General features: G+C 35.3%; 2 protein-coding genes and 1 pseudogene across 2 annotated transcripts; 1 reads left to right on the top strand and 2 right to left on the bottom strand.

The window, feature by feature from the left end:
- Positions 1-214: 214 nt before the first annotated feature.
- On the bottom strand, positions 215-4,529 carry LOC125195911 (ubiquitin-conjugating enzyme E2 27-like). The gene is made up of 6 exons (XM_048094197.2): positions 4,373-4,529; positions 3,954-4,303; positions 3,040-3,088; positions 968-1,127; positions 725-814; positions 215-463 (listed from the first exon to the last, which is right to left on the bottom strand). Exons 2-6 carry the CDS (start codon positions 4,132-4,134, stop codon positions 356-358), a joined length of 588 nt encoding a protein of 195 aa, XP_047950154.1. The 5' UTR covers positions 4,135-4,303; positions 4,373-4,529; the 3' UTR covers positions 215-355.
- A 1,459-nt stretch (positions 4,530-5,988) lies between these two features.
- Positions 5,989-6,999, top strand: LOC148928692 (mitochondrial import inner membrane translocase subunit TIM8 pseudogene; annotated as a pseudogene).
- On the bottom strand, positions 6,664-9,729 carry LOC125195677 (putative protein S-acyltransferase 7). Its single transcript, XM_048093824.2, has 5 exons — positions 9,238-9,729; positions 8,517-8,699; positions 7,533-7,823; positions 7,161-7,394; positions 6,664-7,083 (listed from the first exon to the last, which is right to left on the bottom strand). The coding sequence occupies exons 1-5, from the start codon at positions 9,310-9,312 to the stop codon at positions 6,757-6,759; spliced, it is 1,110 nt and encodes a 369-aa protein (XP_047949781.1). The 5' UTR covers positions 9,313-9,729; the 3' UTR covers positions 6,664-6,756.
- Between the last annotated feature and the right edge of the window lie 9,121 nt (positions 9,730-18,850).

The raw sequence follows: 18,850 nt of genomic DNA, 5'->3' as shown, positions 1-18,850 counted from the left end.
GTTAAATATTATAATGAGAGAAATTTATCTCTAAATATAGAAAGTGGACTGTGGGTGTCTAAAATATGACAAACTAAAAAGAACATGTGAACATCTCGAGTGGGACGGGGTACTAAAAGCTTTACAATACTACAAACCTAAATAAAACTCAAGCATAGTACAATATAACATGAGATGCAACTTTTAATACGAGAAAAAGAAATTGAAAACAGTCTCGTCGAAGGCGGAAAATTTTCACTCCATGACTGTTTTTTAGTAGTAATATAGTAGTAGTAGAATATATAGATAGATATAGATGTGGCTGCTATACTCAAATCAAGTGATGAACAAATTTGGGCTGCAGCTTCTACTAATACTAACTGGAGCATAGCTTCTCCAGAGCCATGTTCTCATCGCCACCAACACTCTCTAGAGCACTTCTCACCAAAGCTTCACCAAATCCCATCTCCACAAGCTTCTGTACCTGCGCAGGTTGCACCAAATTTGGAACTGTTATTTGTAGCTCGTGTGCACTACTTTTTCTTGGTACTGTTACTTTGAATGCATCGAGCCAAATTCTCTATATTACTAAATGTTTAGGTTAATTCGCATTTATGTGTGTGACTCAATTCTACAAGCCTGTTAAGCCTTAAATGAACGCAGCTAGAAGTAATCATACACGGCAAAATCAATGGACAAAGAGGGCTAGTATACGACAAGTATATTTCTTTAAAATGTAACATACCTTCTCCTCGACACCAAGAGACAATGTTTTCGCGAATGCCTCAGTCCAGTAACGAGCCGTACCAACAAAAGTCTGGTAGTCTTTTAGATACTGAGGAGTGCAGAAGAATAACAACCAATTAACAAGTAAGCAAAAGATAAAATTGACCATCATAAGATCAAGTGTACCCGGAAAGAGCAAGCAAAAGATAAAATTTGTAACATAAGGTCATCAGGAAAACAAGATAAAGGCGCATTGTAGCACCTGTTGTGCTACAACAGCATCCTGGGGATCGTCAGGTTCGGGAGCAGATAATAATGCTTGAACAGAAAGGAGTGCTGTTTTCAAAGTAAGTGCCGGGCTCCATTGGTCTTTCAGGATATCAAGGCATATGGCACCACTTTGACTGCTAATATTTGGGTGCCTTCGTATAAACAAAGTCATTAAAGAACTAAAAAGGTAAATAACTTCGCAAAGCACGATATCAAGGCCTCATATACTACCATTAAGCAATTGAAAATAAAATTGATAGCTGCACAAAAACTATTTGCATGAAAATTTAGATATCAAGTTCAACTCTTTAAAAGTGAGCCTTCGATTAGTAATAAGATAAGCTGTGAATTTTTGGCAGCCAACACAATTGAGTTGATAGTGAAATGTGATTTGCATGCACTTTAAAATAAATTTAATCCTCAATTCCTCAATATAATAAAAAATTGAGACAATCCAGACAGAAAATTGTGAAGAAAGATGATGGCTGTTTTGAGCATCAATCAGCCCTTTTTTATGAAAACAAAATTTGCAAAACAGAACCAAACATATATTTTCCACAAAACATTTTTTCTTAATAGTATAATAGATCACATTTTCTAATACAGTCATTCTCTGTATTTCCTAAACCACATACCAAGACAAGCACAATATCACAGATGGCCCAGAAATTAAGAGTTGAGAACCATCTACCACATAATTTATTTCTAAGAAAGATGATATGCACCGGATATAAATTTATTAAATACTCCCTCCGTCCCATAAGAATATGCACTCTTTCCTTTTTAGTCCGTCCCACAAGAATATGCACTTTCTAATTTTGGAAAGTCTCTTTGCTCTAATGAGGTGGGACCCATTCTCTACTAACAATACTTTACTTACTTTTTCTCTCTACATCTCTCTTACTTTACCAATTTTACATTAAAACCCGTGCCGTCCCCAAAGTGCATATTCTTTTGGGACGGAGGGAGTAATAAACTATCTAAACTCGCATTCTCAGCTATTTTTATAATAACACTCTCAGCTGTTTTTATAATGATGGAATCTGGAATCACAATCACTAACTAACCTCACCGACAATGTAGAACCGGAGAAAGTAAGTACTTGATTATTTTTATAGCCTACATTTGGTTTATACTTTATACTCCCTCCATCCAGGTTAATTGATTCGTATTCCTTTCTGGGAGGTCTCAAGTTAATTCACTCATATCCTCTTTTGGAAAAAATTAACTGTTATTCTATCTCCTCCTTTATTCTCTCTTTTCTCTCCTACTATATTATCTCTCAATTACTCACTAAACACCTTTTTTCTTAATTCTTGTGCCAAATGAAATGCCTCATTTACGTCAGGTCACAGGTAGTACCATTTTATCATTGAAATATGATGTAGACATTTTATAATCATATCGTCAGCCTAGTTTCACTTCTTTTTTCTATGCCAAGGCATTAGAAAGCAATTTAAATTTACATTTGCTTATAACAGTTCAGCTTGGGGGTTTTTAATTTATGTTTGCACACAGAGAAAATAGATATATAAAATGAATTATAGCCACGGTGACAATTGAATTTAATAGGAGACCAAACTGTGAAATAATCTGGCAAACAAATCAATCCATACACAAGGTAGGAGTCCTGTCCACACCATATTTTGATAACTGTCAATATGTTCTCAGTCAGACTTTAGCTCCTCAGGTATGTTGCATTCATTAGATTTCATATCCTTGTAATTAAAAAGTGAATAAATTATGCTGCAATCAGAAAGTTAAACTGAAAAGATCCAGCAAACATAACGGAACCTTAACCTACAGTAATCCATTAAAATGTGTATCTCCTACCCTAACTGTTTCTATTAAATGAAACCTGGCAACTGAATGCATCATATCATTTCACATTTATAGACATGGAATCGGTATATGCATGAAGTAGAGCTGTAGAGATATGGAAGATTTTATATGTTCATTCAAAATCAGATGTTTCCTAGCAAGCACAACAGCAGTCCAGACTACATACTCTTACATACAAACATTAGGGGAAGAAAGAGCACAGAAAGACAGGTTTCATCATACCATACTTTAGTCGCAAACCGCATTTTGGGAGGCTCAAAAGGGTAACCATCTGCAATGAGGAGGAAAAATAATAAAATTGCAAATACTTGGTAATAAGCTTAAGATCAAGAGTTACATTTCATGAAAATTTAAGAACATAGCGAAGTTCCTTATACAAAGTTTTCGGCCATCATGAAGGATAGTAATAGAATATGGCAATCAAACTCAAGAAGGGCAATGAAGTGCAAGATTTACATACAGTTCTTTATGTGAATATTTTTTTGTCAGACATCACGGAAAACTATCAAAAAACAACTGAGTATTAGGGTCCACTCAGTATATAACTCAATATCCATTTTAGAGCTGAATGTCATATTCATAAGCCCTGTTCCAAAGCATCCAAACATGATCCGTGTAAGTGCAACATGCATCAAGGGTCTATAAGTAGAATCTTTTGAACCATACTCCTGAAACAAAAGACAGTTTTCATTGTCCAAGGAATCAACTGTCACATTGCCTACTTAGTCACTTCTATGCAGGAATCAGACATAAATAATTAGACATGAAGAGTGTTTATGAAAATGTAAACATAAAACAGGCGATGGTTCAGAATGAAAGCACAGTTCAAAGAGGATATTGGATCTACAAATATATTCTTCCTGCCTAGTTTAATGTATACCACCATATAGTGAAAGTAATAGGAACAAAGACAAAATATTTTAAAAACAGATTCACAACACATGTACTTGATTTAATAAAATGATTGATTCGCCCACACACAAACACAGGAACATACACGTGATGCAACATGAACAAACATTGTCCAAAACTACTGATGTAAAAAAAAAAAAAAAAAACACCAACAAATCTAAAAACATGCTCGTTTCAATAATTGATTCTATATTCAATAAAGCAGAAGGGAAATGAGATATTACCAGGCAAGGTTATGTCGATCTTGAAGGTACCGCCTTCATAAGGTGTACCAACAGGACCATGAATTGTACCAAACAAGTGGGTGAGATTAGTGTCACCCTTAGGGCTGACCTTTATCCCTGAAACCTCAAAGTCTTTGTTGCAGTCCTGCAATTCCTTCTGAACCCTAGCAAAATCTACCATTTCTGATGTTTTTTCCGTCCACTAATTTCCCCAAATCAAAGAGAAAATTGTGGAATTGAGCTGTGTAGAGGGGTTTGTATAGCTTATATGTTCCGCCGCGGCTTCTTTCTCTCTCTTCCCTATTAGAGAGAAGAAGCGTGCACAGTGAATTACAGAGCGTAAAATTGTCCTGCAGAAAATCAGAGAAAGTGAGAGACGAGAGATTAGCAGAGAATTGAGGAATTATTAATTCATTTACCAGCCCAATCTTGATCTTCGAACCCTTCAACTGAATATATTTTGCATGATGAAAACGAAGACTAAGAAGATGATGGAAGAATTGAACAAGCCACAAATTAGGGCTGCTCCGTTCAATTATTTCTGTTTTTACTTATTTTTCATTTCAATTTCTATTTCTATTTCTCTTTCAATTATTTTGATAGGCTGAACTATTATTCAATTTGGTCATCTGCATAACATTAAAGAAATACTATTTGGGCTTTTCATTTCAGTATTAGATCATCTTCAACTATATTATCAAATTTTCATTTTTAGCATCAAAAACTTCTTCAATCATACTTTAAATCCAAATTAATTTTTGCATTTTGCTATGGAACAACATCAAATTTTGATACATACGGTAGCTATTGCAAAAATTTTGTGAGATATATACTTTAAAATAAAATAATGTAAAATTTGAATTTGATAATTAAAGTAAATTATTATTTTTAATGTAATATATATACTCAAAAATAAATTTGAGTTTAGTGTAAATTATTGGAGATGTATTTATCCACGCATTCTTATTAATTTAATTTTTTTTACTATGGGTTATGTTCTCTTATTATTTAAATTCTTACTATGGGTTATGTACCTCATGGTTGATAAGTACAGCTTATCTAACTAACTGTTGACCAGACAATTAATTAGGTCGCTGAAATCATATAAAACGACGTAGCACTTGATAGGATCTTGTGTCTTGTCACTAGACGCAAAAGACCTAAACAAACCTAAACTATTAAACTTTAGTAGATGTTGGCTCTAAAAACTCTCTATACAACCTTATTAATACTACCATATCTATAGTTGTTGATTTCGTTTTATGTATTTTAATTTTAATTTTAATTTTAGATGTTTTAATAATTTTTTGTATTTTTAACTAGTTAAAAATAAGTAATAACAAAAATAATGAAAAATAGAAAAAGTAATTGGATACTATATTCAATTTCTTAATTTCAATATGCATATAGGCTCAATGCAAATAAATATATGAAGAACGTCTACAACCATTTATATAAAACTCAAACCTATTCATAAATTAAAAACAATAACCCTAAATTAAAAAGTATGCAATTCAATAGGTTTTACTCGAAAATAACAAGAATCACATATAATTGGGCCAAAATGAGTGAATTCTCGTTATTTAATTTTTAATTTTCATTACTTCTTTTTTTATTTTTGAAAGTTAGTAAACTAAATTATTTTTTAAATGTAATTGAAAATGTATATTGATTCAATATTTACAAGTTAGGAGTAGTATTTTTTTTTCAGAGGTCGCAAATACAAAGAATATTTCTTAATATAATTATAGATTTGGAAGTCGTGTTCACTTTAAATAGTACTCGTAATTGTGGATTATTGCTTTAAAACTCAAATTCAGAATCAAAGGTAAAATAATAAATATATTTATATGTTTGTTTCCTTATATAAGTAGAATATATTTAGTTTTTACTAAAAATGCACTCTTTTAATTTTTTTCAAAAAATAAAAAAAAGTTTTTCGGGTCCAACTGGCCATGCATACAAGTGGAGAAATATTCTTAATTGTTCCTTCAATCTGAATTCTGTGAGATTCTAAATTCGAAAGAAGTTCTCAATGGATCCTTCATTCTTTAACAACCCTGAATTGCAGCAGTTCATTCAAGTAATAATTTCTCGCTATTTTTTTTTTTTATGTTTAGCGATTGGGTTGGAAATTCGTAATTGGGTTTTTTCTTTTGTTATTCCTTTTGGGATGGAAAAGTCTCATCAATCCTAATCAAATTGATGAGACTTTTTGAAGCGATGCAGCTGTATCATCAACAACATTTTAGCTGCAAACAATCAAGCCAAACGATGTCGTAATTTGGTTGTTTTGGGCGTCAGAGTAGTAACACTGTAGAGGTTGATTATATGTATGGCTCTCCTAACAAGTGATCTATCTCTCATTCCCCATCTCCACAGCAAGAAAAGCAGAGGGCTGAGGTCAATGAGATGATTGGAAAGCTCACTTCTTGCTGCTGGGACAAATGCATCACAGCTACTCCGGGGAGCAGTTTCAGTTCTAGCGAATCTACCTGTCTCACCAACTGCGCTCAACGCTACATGGATATGGCAATGCTCGTCATGAGACGCCTCCAACAATGAAGCACCGACCCAGTTTTCATCTCGATTTTGATGAATGTTTCTGAATCTGATATCAATAACATGAAGTTGTACTGCTCAGTTCTGAATTGGATTCATTTTCATGCTCTTGTAGGTTTTGTGAAATTTCCACGTCACACACACAGAGTAGCAAAACCGAATTCTATTGAAACAACTGCACATGCACACAAATCTGGCCAGTTTCTTTGGCTCAATGTTCTTGCTTCCCAGTCACATGACTTTACAAGTATTGCTGATATTCTGTTACACTTTCACCATTACTAGAAAGGGTTACACGGTTCGACCCTATGGCAAGGGCTTTGTCGTTCGTCTCGTCCCAAATCGACTTCCCTTGCAGCCTCTTGGAAACTGCCAAGGTTGTACTGTCAAAACTATCACCCACTGAGTGAGAAGGAATCATAGGCTGCTTCTTTTGCACCTTGGCCCGGAAATCATTCTTTGATTTAGGGATACTGCTACAGAATATATCCATAATGTTTCCAACTATTCCTCTGTTGTAGGGGTTTGCACGTCTGCTATATTGGTATCTGAAGTTCTCATATGTCGTCTGTAGAGAAGAAAGAACCATGTTAAAAAACCAACCATGAAATCTAAGAGGATCAAGAGCAGTGATGAGCAATTTACCTGGTTTGTAGTGATGAGGTAGAGATGGAAGATTGAGAGCCCGCCTACGAACCATAGTGCCAGGAAAGTGTAAACAATGAGCACGATGGAGGCAGGTGTTTTGGCCATAGCTTTCCATATGGAGGAATTCTCACTGTCCATTATCTTTTTAATGTAAACCCAGCAAAACCCATGAACGTACAAGCAAAGCAGCATCGTCGAGAAGACAAACATGTAAAAGAACCGATAATTCCTCTGCACCCAAAATCAAGATTCGTTTAAAAACAATGTGAAATAGTATCCCTCGATCCATTTTGTATAGATTGACGTTTAGAGTACTATAAAAAACGAGCTACTACAACAAGAAGATAAAACAGCTATGGTGGAACTTACCAGTCCGATACACTGTCCAACCCAGGGACAATGATGATCGAATCGCTCCACACAGTTGTCACATATCGAACAATGTGAACAGCGCGGAGGCCTGTACAACATACAAGTGTCGCAGTATTTCACTTTCACAGTAGCTCCATTTATTATAAAATCTTTTGTACGAGGCAAGCGAGGTGTATGGCCAGAGCCCAATTCCGTACTTAAATTATTCGTTTCTGGTTCAGGAGGTTGAGCATTGCGAGGAACAATACCGGGGTCCCTTCCAGAAGTCAACAGAAGCAGCACCAAAACCTGGAAAAGCACATAACATTGCCACATTATTATCTTTTCTGAATGCAAACCCTACTTTAATCATCTTACTAAATACACTTCAAAAATGCAATCGAGCATAATGTACTTCACTTTCTACATGGCATACATAATCCAAACACAGTGATTTTTATGTTAATAGTATATAAAACATCTTATTAAGTCTGAATGCAGGTCTGTTTTCCTAAACCTTACTTTGCAAATATAACAACAATAATTCTAGAACAATGTATCAAGATTTTCATATGGAATATCGAGCAAGGGATCATAGTTTACAACATTCTTCACCCAAATTCAGTTCTTTAGTCACATGGGAAGCTTCTTCAACTAGTTTATCCTAAATTCCTCTAACAGCAAGTCAGAAACACATGGCAGTTCAAGAAAAATAGGTTTCAACAGATTTCAATTTTCACCCGTATTTTCCAGTGCTCTATCGAATGAAGCTAAACATAAATATAGCATCACTGATGCCTTAGTAAAAAGTTGGTTTTAATAATGTAGTTGCAAGAAAGAGTAAAATTTAGGAAGGAAAAATGCCACAGAGAGTTCCTAATTCATTGCCGCAGTTGTGATAAACAACTGTGTGAAGATTCGGCCTAATATTACTAGTTAGTGGCTGGACTAGTAGAACCATTCCAGACAAATGTAGGATTTGAGGTAGGAAATCAAACTTACATATACAGTCGACACAATAAATACAACCAAAACTGCAATCCCCCAATCACCAGAAAAATCATCCATCAGTTTCCTTGCAACAAATACGCAGAAAACAGCAGCAGGAGCAATTATAAGGAACACCGTCAGAGATACTGATCTTACATCAGGCCCAAAAATGAACCTTCCCCCAAGACAGAATTTCTGCAAGAGAAAAACTAGCTTCAGTTAGATTAAAAACACTTGTTCACAACGTTGTTCTAATCGAGAGGGAAATTAAGCTGAGACTTGTTGACTGTAGAACCAACAACATTTCTGCAGTATCCACAATCGTACACTTGAAGGGAAGTCAAGTAAACCACAAGCTTAGTTTAAAACATCTATTGAAATGAGAGCTTAAGTTGTTGATAATGCACAAGAAGAAAGTCTAGCCATCACAAACTTCAAGCAAGACTAATTAATCTTCCTCCAATGGCTAAAGAAAAGCATATTTAAGATTCAAACAAAGTGACAAACTAATATTCCCTTTCCCTAATTCTCAAACAAGATTGAGAGATGCTCCAAAACAACTTAGGGATAACAGATTTACTAAATCAAAGCTCCCCGTACAACAAATTCTCAAACCTAATCAAATAATTTCAAACTAATCCAGATTCAATAACAAATGCTCTACCAAAAAGCAGATAAAACCCTGATTTCAATGAAAGGCAGATAGAAAAGGGCATAAAGCGATCGAATTTACATTACTGCCCTCCCACGCCTTGTATTTCCGGACCATCTCCGCCGCGCCCACATCGGCGCCGCCAACTGTATTCATCTCTCTCTCTCTTCCCTGAAACTGAAAGAATCTTGCTTTTCAGTTGTAACAAACAAACTACACCCTAGCTATCTTCTTTCTTCAAACAATATTCTCCCTCTAACAAAAAAAAAAAGACAGAGTGGAAATGATGGGGGCGAATAATGAATTGAGCTGCGAAAAAGTCTCGAGGGAGGAATGAAGGGAAGCGCGCAAATTTTATGAATTAAATAGTCGAACACGGCTTGGAAAGTCTTCCATGGGCAGCGGGTTGAAGTTCCACTGGCTTTGGGGTTTGACCAGGACTCCTAACGACGCCGGGATGTGACGACAAATTCCGGCCCCGCCGCTGCGTGTGGGCGAGGTGGAATCGGAGAAAACGACAGCGCAGCCCCACTTTTATTAGTTTTATACTAGTACGGACTTGTTTTTCCCCGGACTTATTTATATATATTCACAACTTTTGCTTTATTCTTTACTTATCTTCATGACCATGCTTAAGTAATTTAGTGGTGCCACCTGTTCAAAATTGGGCCGTTTTTGCTCGGGATTACGGTTCCCGTTCCAGGAATACGGAACCGTAATCAGAATGGTAAAGGAAATTCATTATATTTTATCTTCAATTTTCATTGATTTTCCCGTTTGTTCATGAGTTTTTTTTATATTTTTAGGACAAAACTAATGATTAACCATGAGTTATGATTTCCAAAACTCTAGATTGATATAATTAACATGTTGATTTTGAGCTCAAAAAGTGTAAGTAGCGGTTCAATTCGAATTTCAACTGATAATATGTTTGAACTAATCATCCTAAAATAATTAAGAGGATTCAAGAAATTGTACAATTCATATCTATCCAAATTAACAAGATTAATATGTGAAATACTACAAGATAGATATAAAAATAGATAGAGTCTAAAGTATTGGAGAAATTGAGCATTCCATTATGGAGTATTAGGCCATCCGCATCCCTGTCTTTTATCCGTCTCTTAACCGTTTCATCTCTTAACTATTCATAGATCTCACTGTACTTTTCAGCTATCTCTTAACTAAGAGACAACACCTGCATCCCTCAATTTCTTAACCATCTCTTAACTATTCATTCAATTTCATTTTTTATTTTTAATTCCAACAAATTCATTTAATAAAAACACACTTCATTAAATAAAATAAAAATTACAATTTAAAAACCTAAAAAAACAAAAAAAAATATAATTTAAAATCCTAAAAAATAAAAAAATACATAATTAAAATACTCTAAATTAAACTATAAAAACTACTTCGCCGGCGAATCATCATCCTCCGAAGTCGGCGGTGCACCCAAGTTAGATTGATTCCCTATACCAAGTTGAGCTTTCATAAACTCAATTCCGTCCATATGGGCTGAAACTTGGGCATGAGTCATTTTTGGAAGGTCAGCCATCGTGGCAACCAGGTACATGGACATTAGGGTGTTCGAGCCCGTACCCGTGCCGGAGCCCGAGCCCTCGCCCGTCTGGTTTGATTCGCCGCGTGATGCACTATTTATTAGCACTAAAAATTCTTGCAAGTATATAAGGTAGATCTAGTATAGCTAAAGGTCAGTACCGGGATATCGAACTCAGGGAATAAGATTGCAACTGACTATCATATACTAAGCGTAATGTACTATTTAGAGACATATGGTTTTTGGGTTTGAATTTATAAACTAGACATAAAGAAATAAATAAATAACATAAAATATAAAAATAAATAAAATACAAAACAGGCTAAGGAATGCAGAATTTTAGGAACCACAATCAAAAGTTAAAATCCAAAAGACTTCCTTGAATTACGGTCTCTAGAGTTACTAAGCTATCACGTATGTAAAACTATATCTTCTCTCGAAGCATATAATTTGTAGATTACTACCTAGAACCGAAGTGTCCTTCCTAGAACTAAGGCAACAACTCCTAAAAGCTCCTGAGATAATTTTGCTTCATTCAAAGGCTCAAATCTCTCGATTTTATTGGCAAAGACGTCAATTTCTCCTCTTTCAAATTAGACTACTCACTTCTCAGTTCTTGTAGTAAAATCCACATGCATTCATAAGATGGCCAGTCAAACAAATGTATAAGCACAAGAGAAATCGAAATAACTACAAGAGCTAACAAGGAAAAACAATTGAATCAATAACTCAAAATCATAGCATATTACCAAAAATTCTACAAAAGATGTTTAATACTCATAGACAAGTAAAACAACAAAAAGTACTAGACATGAAGAAAAACAAAACAAAACCCAAGGTTGAATTATGCAGTCTTCAGTCTTCTCTTGCCTGGATCTGCAGAGCTCCGCTCCAATGGAAGATGGAAGAATAATATGTGGAATATGAGATGGAAGAATTATAGGGATGGAGAGATTGGAGGCTCTGAGATGAATATTATGAATTAGGTTATGGGGTATATATAAGCTTGAAAAGGATTTATAATTGGTAAAAAAGTATCCTCCAAGTAAGAGAAAAGATGGTAATTTCGAATCCTACAATTAATATGAGAGATTTGATATCACAAGGCAACAATTTCTTTCCTTTCTTCAATTTCCGCCAATTTCCGCCTAATTTTGACTGCACTGCGCAACGTTCGTAAAATGGCCATAACTTTCTCCACAGAACTCCGATTTAGATGTTCAAGGTACCCACGCGAAGCTCTTTCGAAGATGAAGAGAATGGTATGTATTAAGTACTGATTGAACTTCAAACTCGTTGGCAGATGGTCTCGAACAGAGGCTGTTGTACCTTGGCCTTTTTGCACCCTTTTTTCTATCTTTTTCTATCATTTATCAACAAACACATCAAAATACCAAAATATATAATATATGCAATTTAAGAACATAATTTGCAAGATTGACATTGAAAACGAGCCAAATCTAGGCCTTAAAAACATGCAAATCCCGTGTTTATCACCGCGGCCTTCCCTCTCCCTCTCCCCCTCGCTCTCGCCGCCTTCGCCGCCTTGGTCCCTTGCGGCCGACGCCGTGAACCGGAAGAAGACCCCCCTGCATCATCGGTTGGCGTGCCCTCACGTGAGGTGTTGCCTTCCCCGCTATCACTAGACGAGTAGTGGCCACGCGCCGTGTGCTTCGTGCGTTTCGAGCCCGACTCGACACCGCAGCCCACCTTTCAAGGTGGTGGACTTGCGACCAGACATCGACAAACTTGAAATCTTTACCGACGTCGTCTTTGAAGACCCGCAACGCCGCTCTCAGAATGTCGGCTCCACTGGCTCCGCTCTGATAATTCGCCTCTTCTGCCCTGTATATCGCGTAAAATTTTTTGACATCTTTGTCGCATCGGTCCCAATGACTGCGGAGCATCTTCACGTCGCGGGCAAAGGTGTTCTTCAGCCTTCGTGCGTTGTAAACTTCGGTGAATTTTTTCCAAAAACACTTGTTGGTTTGTTGATTCCTGACGACAGGATCGTACGAGACGCTGATCCAAACGTCGTACAGAGCCACCGTCTCGTCTTGGCTGTATGGATGACGGGTGCCGTCTCCCACAACCTCTTCCTCCTCGGCATTGACGCCGAGCCTGAGGCCGATCCTGCCGGAGCCGGAGCCTCCACCTATTGGCCAGTCGGGCAAAGTGCGTTCAGGCGCCAAAAAATTCTCCGGAATTTGGGATAATCACGGCGATTGCCCGTACCTCTGGGGGGGAGGGACGATAGTATGCATCCACATCAAAATGTGGTGTTTGGTACGCCGACGGAGTGGTCGAGGCTTGGGTGCCCGGCGACGAACCGGGAGTACCCAAAAAGTTGTACATGCTCGCCCAATCGTCAAACGAGTTCAAGTCGAACCCGCCGGAGCCGCCGCCGCCGCCGCCGCTTGAGTTTCCATCGCCGGACATTTTTTCAACAATTTGAGAGAAAGGAATAGATGAGTGTAGTGAATGGAAGAGAAATGAGAGTAGTGTTTGTGTGTAAAATTAGGGGTGGGTAGGTACGGTATACCTTACCGAAACCACCGTACTGTATACCTTACCGTAAATACGGTATGCGAAAAAGTCATACCTTTACCTTACCAAAGTTTTCGGTATACTGAACTTCGGTATACTTATTTTCGGTATGACGAATTTCTATATCGATACCATACCTCATTTTCGGTATACCGTACCGAAGTTCGGTATACCTTACTTTTGCGGTATACCTGACTTTCAACATCAATTAAAATAGAAAATTAGAGTTTTTAGAATATTATTTATATTTTATAATTTTAAAAATAAATTAAATATAATTTATTCATAATTATATTTATATTTCACAATAGATTTTATAATTTAAAAATATACAAACTATATTTTATAGTAAATAACTGTGTTTATATTTTTGTGGTATATACCTTAGTTTACGGTATATACCTTAATTTACGGTATATACCGAATTTTCGGTATGCAGCGGTATACCGCGGTATTTGAAAATTCATACCGTTACCTTACCGGAATCTTTCGGTAAGATATCATACCATACAGAAAGTCACGGTATGCCAAAAATTCGGTATTTTCGGCATTTTTTCGGTACGATAAGACCGGTATTTCGGTATTTCGGTATTTTTCCCTAGCCTATGTAAAATGGTGAATGGAGTATGGAGTATATTTATAGAATAATAAAAGAAAAGAATTTTTTTTTAAAAAGAACGACGTTTGAGGCCAACGGTCATTTGACCGTTTTAATTTTTTTATTATTATTAAATTCGAATTTTTCGAATTTATATATATATAAAAAAATTATTAAGTCATAATTCCGACGCCCACTCGTGGGCCGGCGAGTGGGCGTCACGCCATCCTCCAGCGCGCGCCACGTGGGGCGCGCTCGTCGTCTCGCCAGCTCGAGGCCGGCCTCGCCGGCACGCGTCGCGCGACGAGATGTCGCGTCTAGTCGATCGATGACGAGACGAGACAACATCGAGTCAGCGATGCGGATGCCCTAACAAAAACGTGCTTTTCTAACAAAAACTTATACTGTAATTAATTTTTCTAAATTTATTGTCTCTCCCACTTTACTATCTTTTCAATTTTTTCTCCATGTTAATAATCTCTATATTTATTTTACTTTATTTTTATTTTTATTTAATTATTATTAAACATTTACTTATTTTCTTAATTTCCATTGAAACGCCTGTTTTGGAAGGGAGTGGAAAATAACCCCACATAGTAAAATGCTGGCCTGCTGGCCTAGATAATTTTTGTAGTAGATCCAAGACAATTAAAATAGGAAAGTTGCATGTACTCCTACTTTTATACCGGTCCCTTCCAAAAAGTGGTAATTAATTATTTAATTGAATCACACTGTAAAAGAAAACGGAGTTTCGAGTACAAATTCATGCGATTCTTCTTCGAATGATATTAATAACTTGTGTATGGTTTTCTAAATAATTGTATATGCACAAAAAAGAATTAGTGCAGAATGAATGAAGGGAGTACTGCTACTATTAATCCATTTAGAGCTCCAATCTTAATGCTGTTATTTCCCTCCTTTTACTTATAAATAAATAAAGAATAGTAGATGTCTATTAGCTGACCGAGTTTTAAAATTAGTGGATATAAAGAGATCGATGATAATTATAAATTGGCCAGTGTGCTGCGACTATTTATTAATAATGATTGCGGTTTATGAATTAGTAAATACACTGTATTGGTAGGTGATAGTGATGAATATTGGTCAAGTCATATTTATATCCATATACGAATGCGACTATGATCTACTATTATATTAGAAGTGACTCAATTTGACCAAATTCTTGTATAAATTTATAACAACTGTATTTATTTATGAGAAAATTGCCTATATTTCCCTGAACTCGTGAATGTCTAAAGAAAATATTTCGAGATTTAACTATATATAAATTATGATAAGAATTTATTATTCAGCGTGCATAATATTCAAACCTCACAAATCCAATCAACATATTAAGCAATGAATCTTTACGATTTTAAAGCTGTAAAAAAAAACTGTAGTATTTCATACTACTACAATAAATATGGTCCTTATGAGAACTCAAACTCCAACCATATACAGGGATGCATTATATTCAATACACTCCCTTTACCCTTATATGTTAAAAATGACTAGATCCTAGCTGTGAGATGAAACTTAAAAATGATTGACATTTGTGCAAAATTTTAAATGGGATACAAAAAAATATTCTCTTAAAATCCCGTACATTCAATATGCAGATATAACTTATAAGATATGTTTATGATCCATACTGGTGTGTATATTGTGGTAAATTTAATATTTCGAGGTGTTTTAGATTTGTGAAAAAAAGACTCTTCTTATTTTGGGTAAAACGGATGACATGCGACAGATTGTCAGCAGCAAGATCTCGAAAATATGCGATCTACATTAGTTCTAAAGCTTCAAGGAGTTCTTAGTTTTTGGATAACAAACGGATTACATAATACGGGGATTGACATGTACCCTTGTTTTTTTTTCAAAAATAAAAATAATCAATCTCAACCATCTAATATAAGTATATAACAAAGCCCGCTTAGGCTGTAAGGAGTTAGAACATAAATAAATGGATGGTCCCGAATTTAAGATGGTTGACTGACATGTATATAATTTATAATTTATATTGACATGAATTTTACATTATGCAAATGAACCATTTTTAGTTAAAATTGAACTTGGCCTAACCAGCAGTTCGATTATACCTAACTTAACTTTTGGAGAGCGTGATTGCAATATCGTTTGGAAACAACTAATGCCGTTTACAATAAGATAGTGGACAATTATTGAAACAATTTGTTATGCAAATAGTAACAAGTGGATTAATGGACATGAGAGAGTCGCCAATTATTGAAGTCTCACGTGTTTGTTGGATATTTTTAACTTCAAAATTTAAGAATTTAATATGTGAATTTGGGCGTCGTTTTTCAGAATTCTTCTTTTGACTTGTGATGGATATATGTGAAAACATATTTAAAAAGTAAATTTTAATAATTATAGAATGTTGTTTTTGTTAGGAAAGAAAAATGCAACTAGCAACAAATTTAAATCTGAGATAACAATGTCAAGATCTTGATTTATTCAACAATTCTCTCGAAACATTATATACATTTAACTGTGAGAAGATGCAAAATAGCATAGTACATATCCGCTGTTACCGTTCCATCTTTTCTACGGTTGTGATGGTGAACATAATAAATTAACAATATACTCGATTATTGATGGAGTTTTTGTCACGAGTTGTAATAGTAAATAAACAATCGTTATAATTCAAGGTAAACCCAGATAAAGTTTGATAAATCTAAATTAATTCGCAATTAGGAGTAAGTTTAATTGTTTTTGAAGCATATTGCTTTGAGGAGCCCATAATCTAATTGAGCGTAAAAGGCCCAAATTTTCTTATTGGTATTCTTCAGGCTACAAATTACAGCCCAAAAGTTGAAAAAATAACCTAACCCAGTCACTGACAAAAATTAGTACTGTACTTATGATTTGATTTTTACAATTTTGATTTGTATCTCTCACACCTCAAAATCGGAACGAGGACCATCAAATTTATTAATTACATCAATTTTTCTTTTATATTTTCTCTTTTAGCTTCAAAGAACTGAACAAAAATGTAAACCTCAATTATTTTTTCGTCCTAGCTAGTTTATTGATTTGCATGTGGCTGGCTGTCAGGTAATGATCCATGTAAATCACTTTTTTCATTTTTAATCAAACCTCTTATATTACCATTTTCTAAACTTGTTTCTTTTTATCATTAGGCGTTTTTTTCATTTTCACATCAATTAACACCATCATTTCTATTGCCCACACTACAATTCCAAATTTTTACTAAATTTTTTCTATATTACAATCATTTTCTCTTCCGTGAACTCGACTCATATATTTATATAGATTCATACAGTTTTAGAAATTTCTCCAACAATTGGGGCAGTATTTCCCTATTCAATTCGCTAAGAAAGTTTGTCATACTAGTTAAAAAAATATATAGAAAGTTTTTGAACCGTGGACATGCCTAGTTGAATTTGATAAGTTTTTATAAAAGTTCCATTAAATGGTTATTGCAGGCCTCCCTTAAGCAATATTCGACGATCACCAAATTAAATATTGTGCTATAATTTAACAATAGCAGAACAACATATTAAATCCGTTATCCGTGATGCAAAGCTGTATTGATTAGCACAAAGAAAAATATTTTAAAAAATTAGTTCCCGACAAAAAAATGAGAATTAAAAGATTAACTTTTCAATCCATTACCAAAAAAAAAAAAAAAAAAAAAATCTGGAATCAACAGTCACGAAAATATATTAATAAAATAACCATCAACTCTAATTTACTCTAATCTGAGATCAACAGTCACGGTATTTAAAACATTGATCATTAACCACTTTTTCACATAAGCCAATGCTATTGGTGTGCCGATTTCAAACAAATAGTATAGATCAATTGACATGTACCAAGACTATCAGTTATTACTATAACTATAGATTAAAGACAGTTTAGTGATTATTGATTGCAAGATTAATTATTTAGTGATAAGAGATTACTCTCAAAGGAAATCTTATCCTCCTAATTAAGTACTCATACTTCCGACTTTTTGCCTACCTTTTGAGCCTAGCTTTGTTGAACGACAGAAGTCACGGTGAGATTGATCCCAAATGTTATATTTCATATAAGTATGTAACTTTCTATAAAATTTATCAGCAATTGGTGCATAAGTTACATCATGCGTAGTTAATAAATAGACAAAATGGAGAATTAATTAGAGGGTCTCTGGGTATGGTTGCTTATAAAAATTCTAAGTTTGTGCTATTTTTAACCAGGCGCACTCTCAACTCTAGTACGTCTTGCAGTTCATAAATTGTTTTTTATTTATCTAATAAAAATTACAATGGAATTTCAATTGTAATTACTCCTACTTGCGATTAAAGTCTTGGAATGCAATCTTGTTTCGAATATCCTATAAAGATCACAATATGATGTATAAGTGTAGAACATGAAATCCACATCTTCTGGTCAAATTTTTTAAATGGAGCACCGAGCTAGGAGAGAAAGCACATCGTCGGTTAATTGGTTGGGAAGGAAAAAAGATATGTTCCACTGATCACAATGAAAAATTCCAGTGGCTACTAGAGATATTGCGCCAGAAGAAGATATGCTTAGCAGACTCAACTCTTCCTTGCATTACATGCACTTGTCATCAACGATGCCGACCACTCCAAATCTAAACAATCTCTCTTTGGCAGTCTTCATTTGAGAATAATCATAGTTTGAGCAAGGTTTGTTGGAGATTTAGGGATTACAAGAAGGAATACAAGAAGAACTGAAACGAAAATTACAACGGAAAATTCGAAACTAATGAACCGTAAAAGGAAATAGCCGAGTCGAGGAGGCCTCTTTCCGCAAGACGAGATACGCCCCGGTAGTGCTCTTCGGATTGGCGTTTCGTCCCCAAAGATAAAACGGCTACGTCTCTGATGAAGCAGCACCGCTATCAGCAGAGCTCCGGCGAACTGGATGGAGGAGAGGGCAGAGCTTCGACAGAAGAACAATGCAGAGGGAGAAGAGAGTGTATGATGCAGAGTGTA

The sequence above is a fragment of the Salvia hispanica genome, chromosome 4 (genome assembly GCF_029641045.1).
Source record: "Salvia hispanica isolate PSC_SH4W2 chromosome 4, Shi_PSC_v1, whole genome shotgun sequence".
Classification (NCBI taxonomy): Eukaryota; Viridiplantae; Streptophyta; class Magnoliopsida; order Lamiales; family Lamiaceae; genus Salvia; species Salvia hispanica.
This window is presented reverse-complemented; position numbering and strand designations above follow the sequence as displayed.

Excerpts from the sequence above, each read along its gene's own strand:
- LOC125195677 (XM_048093824.2), bottom strand. The coding sequence starts at position 9,312 with ATGAATACAGTTGGCGGCGCCGATGTGGGCGCGGCGGAGATGGTCCGG. Across the intron at positions 7,824-8,516 it reads TTATTGTGTCGACTGTATAT|GTTTTGGTGCTGCTTCTGTT; the intron begins GTAAGTTTGATT and ends GTGCTTTTCCAG. Across the intron at positions 7,395-7,532 it reads TTGGACAGTGTATCGGACTG|AGGAATTATCGGTTCTTTTA; the intron begins GTAAGTTCCACC and ends TTTTGGGTGCAG.
- LOC125195911 (XM_048094197.2), bottom strand. The coding sequence starts at position 4,134 with ATGGTAGATTTTGCTAGGGTTCAGAAGGAATTGCAGGACTGCAACAAA. Across the intron at positions 815-967 it reads ATGCTGTTGTAGCACAACAG|TATCTAAAAGACTACCAGAC; the intron begins GTGCTACAATGC and ends TGCACTCCTCAG. Across the intron at positions 464-724 it reads CTCTTGGTGTCGAGGAGAAG|GTACAGAAGCTTGTGGAGAT; the intron begins GTATGTTACATT and ends CAACCTGCGCAG.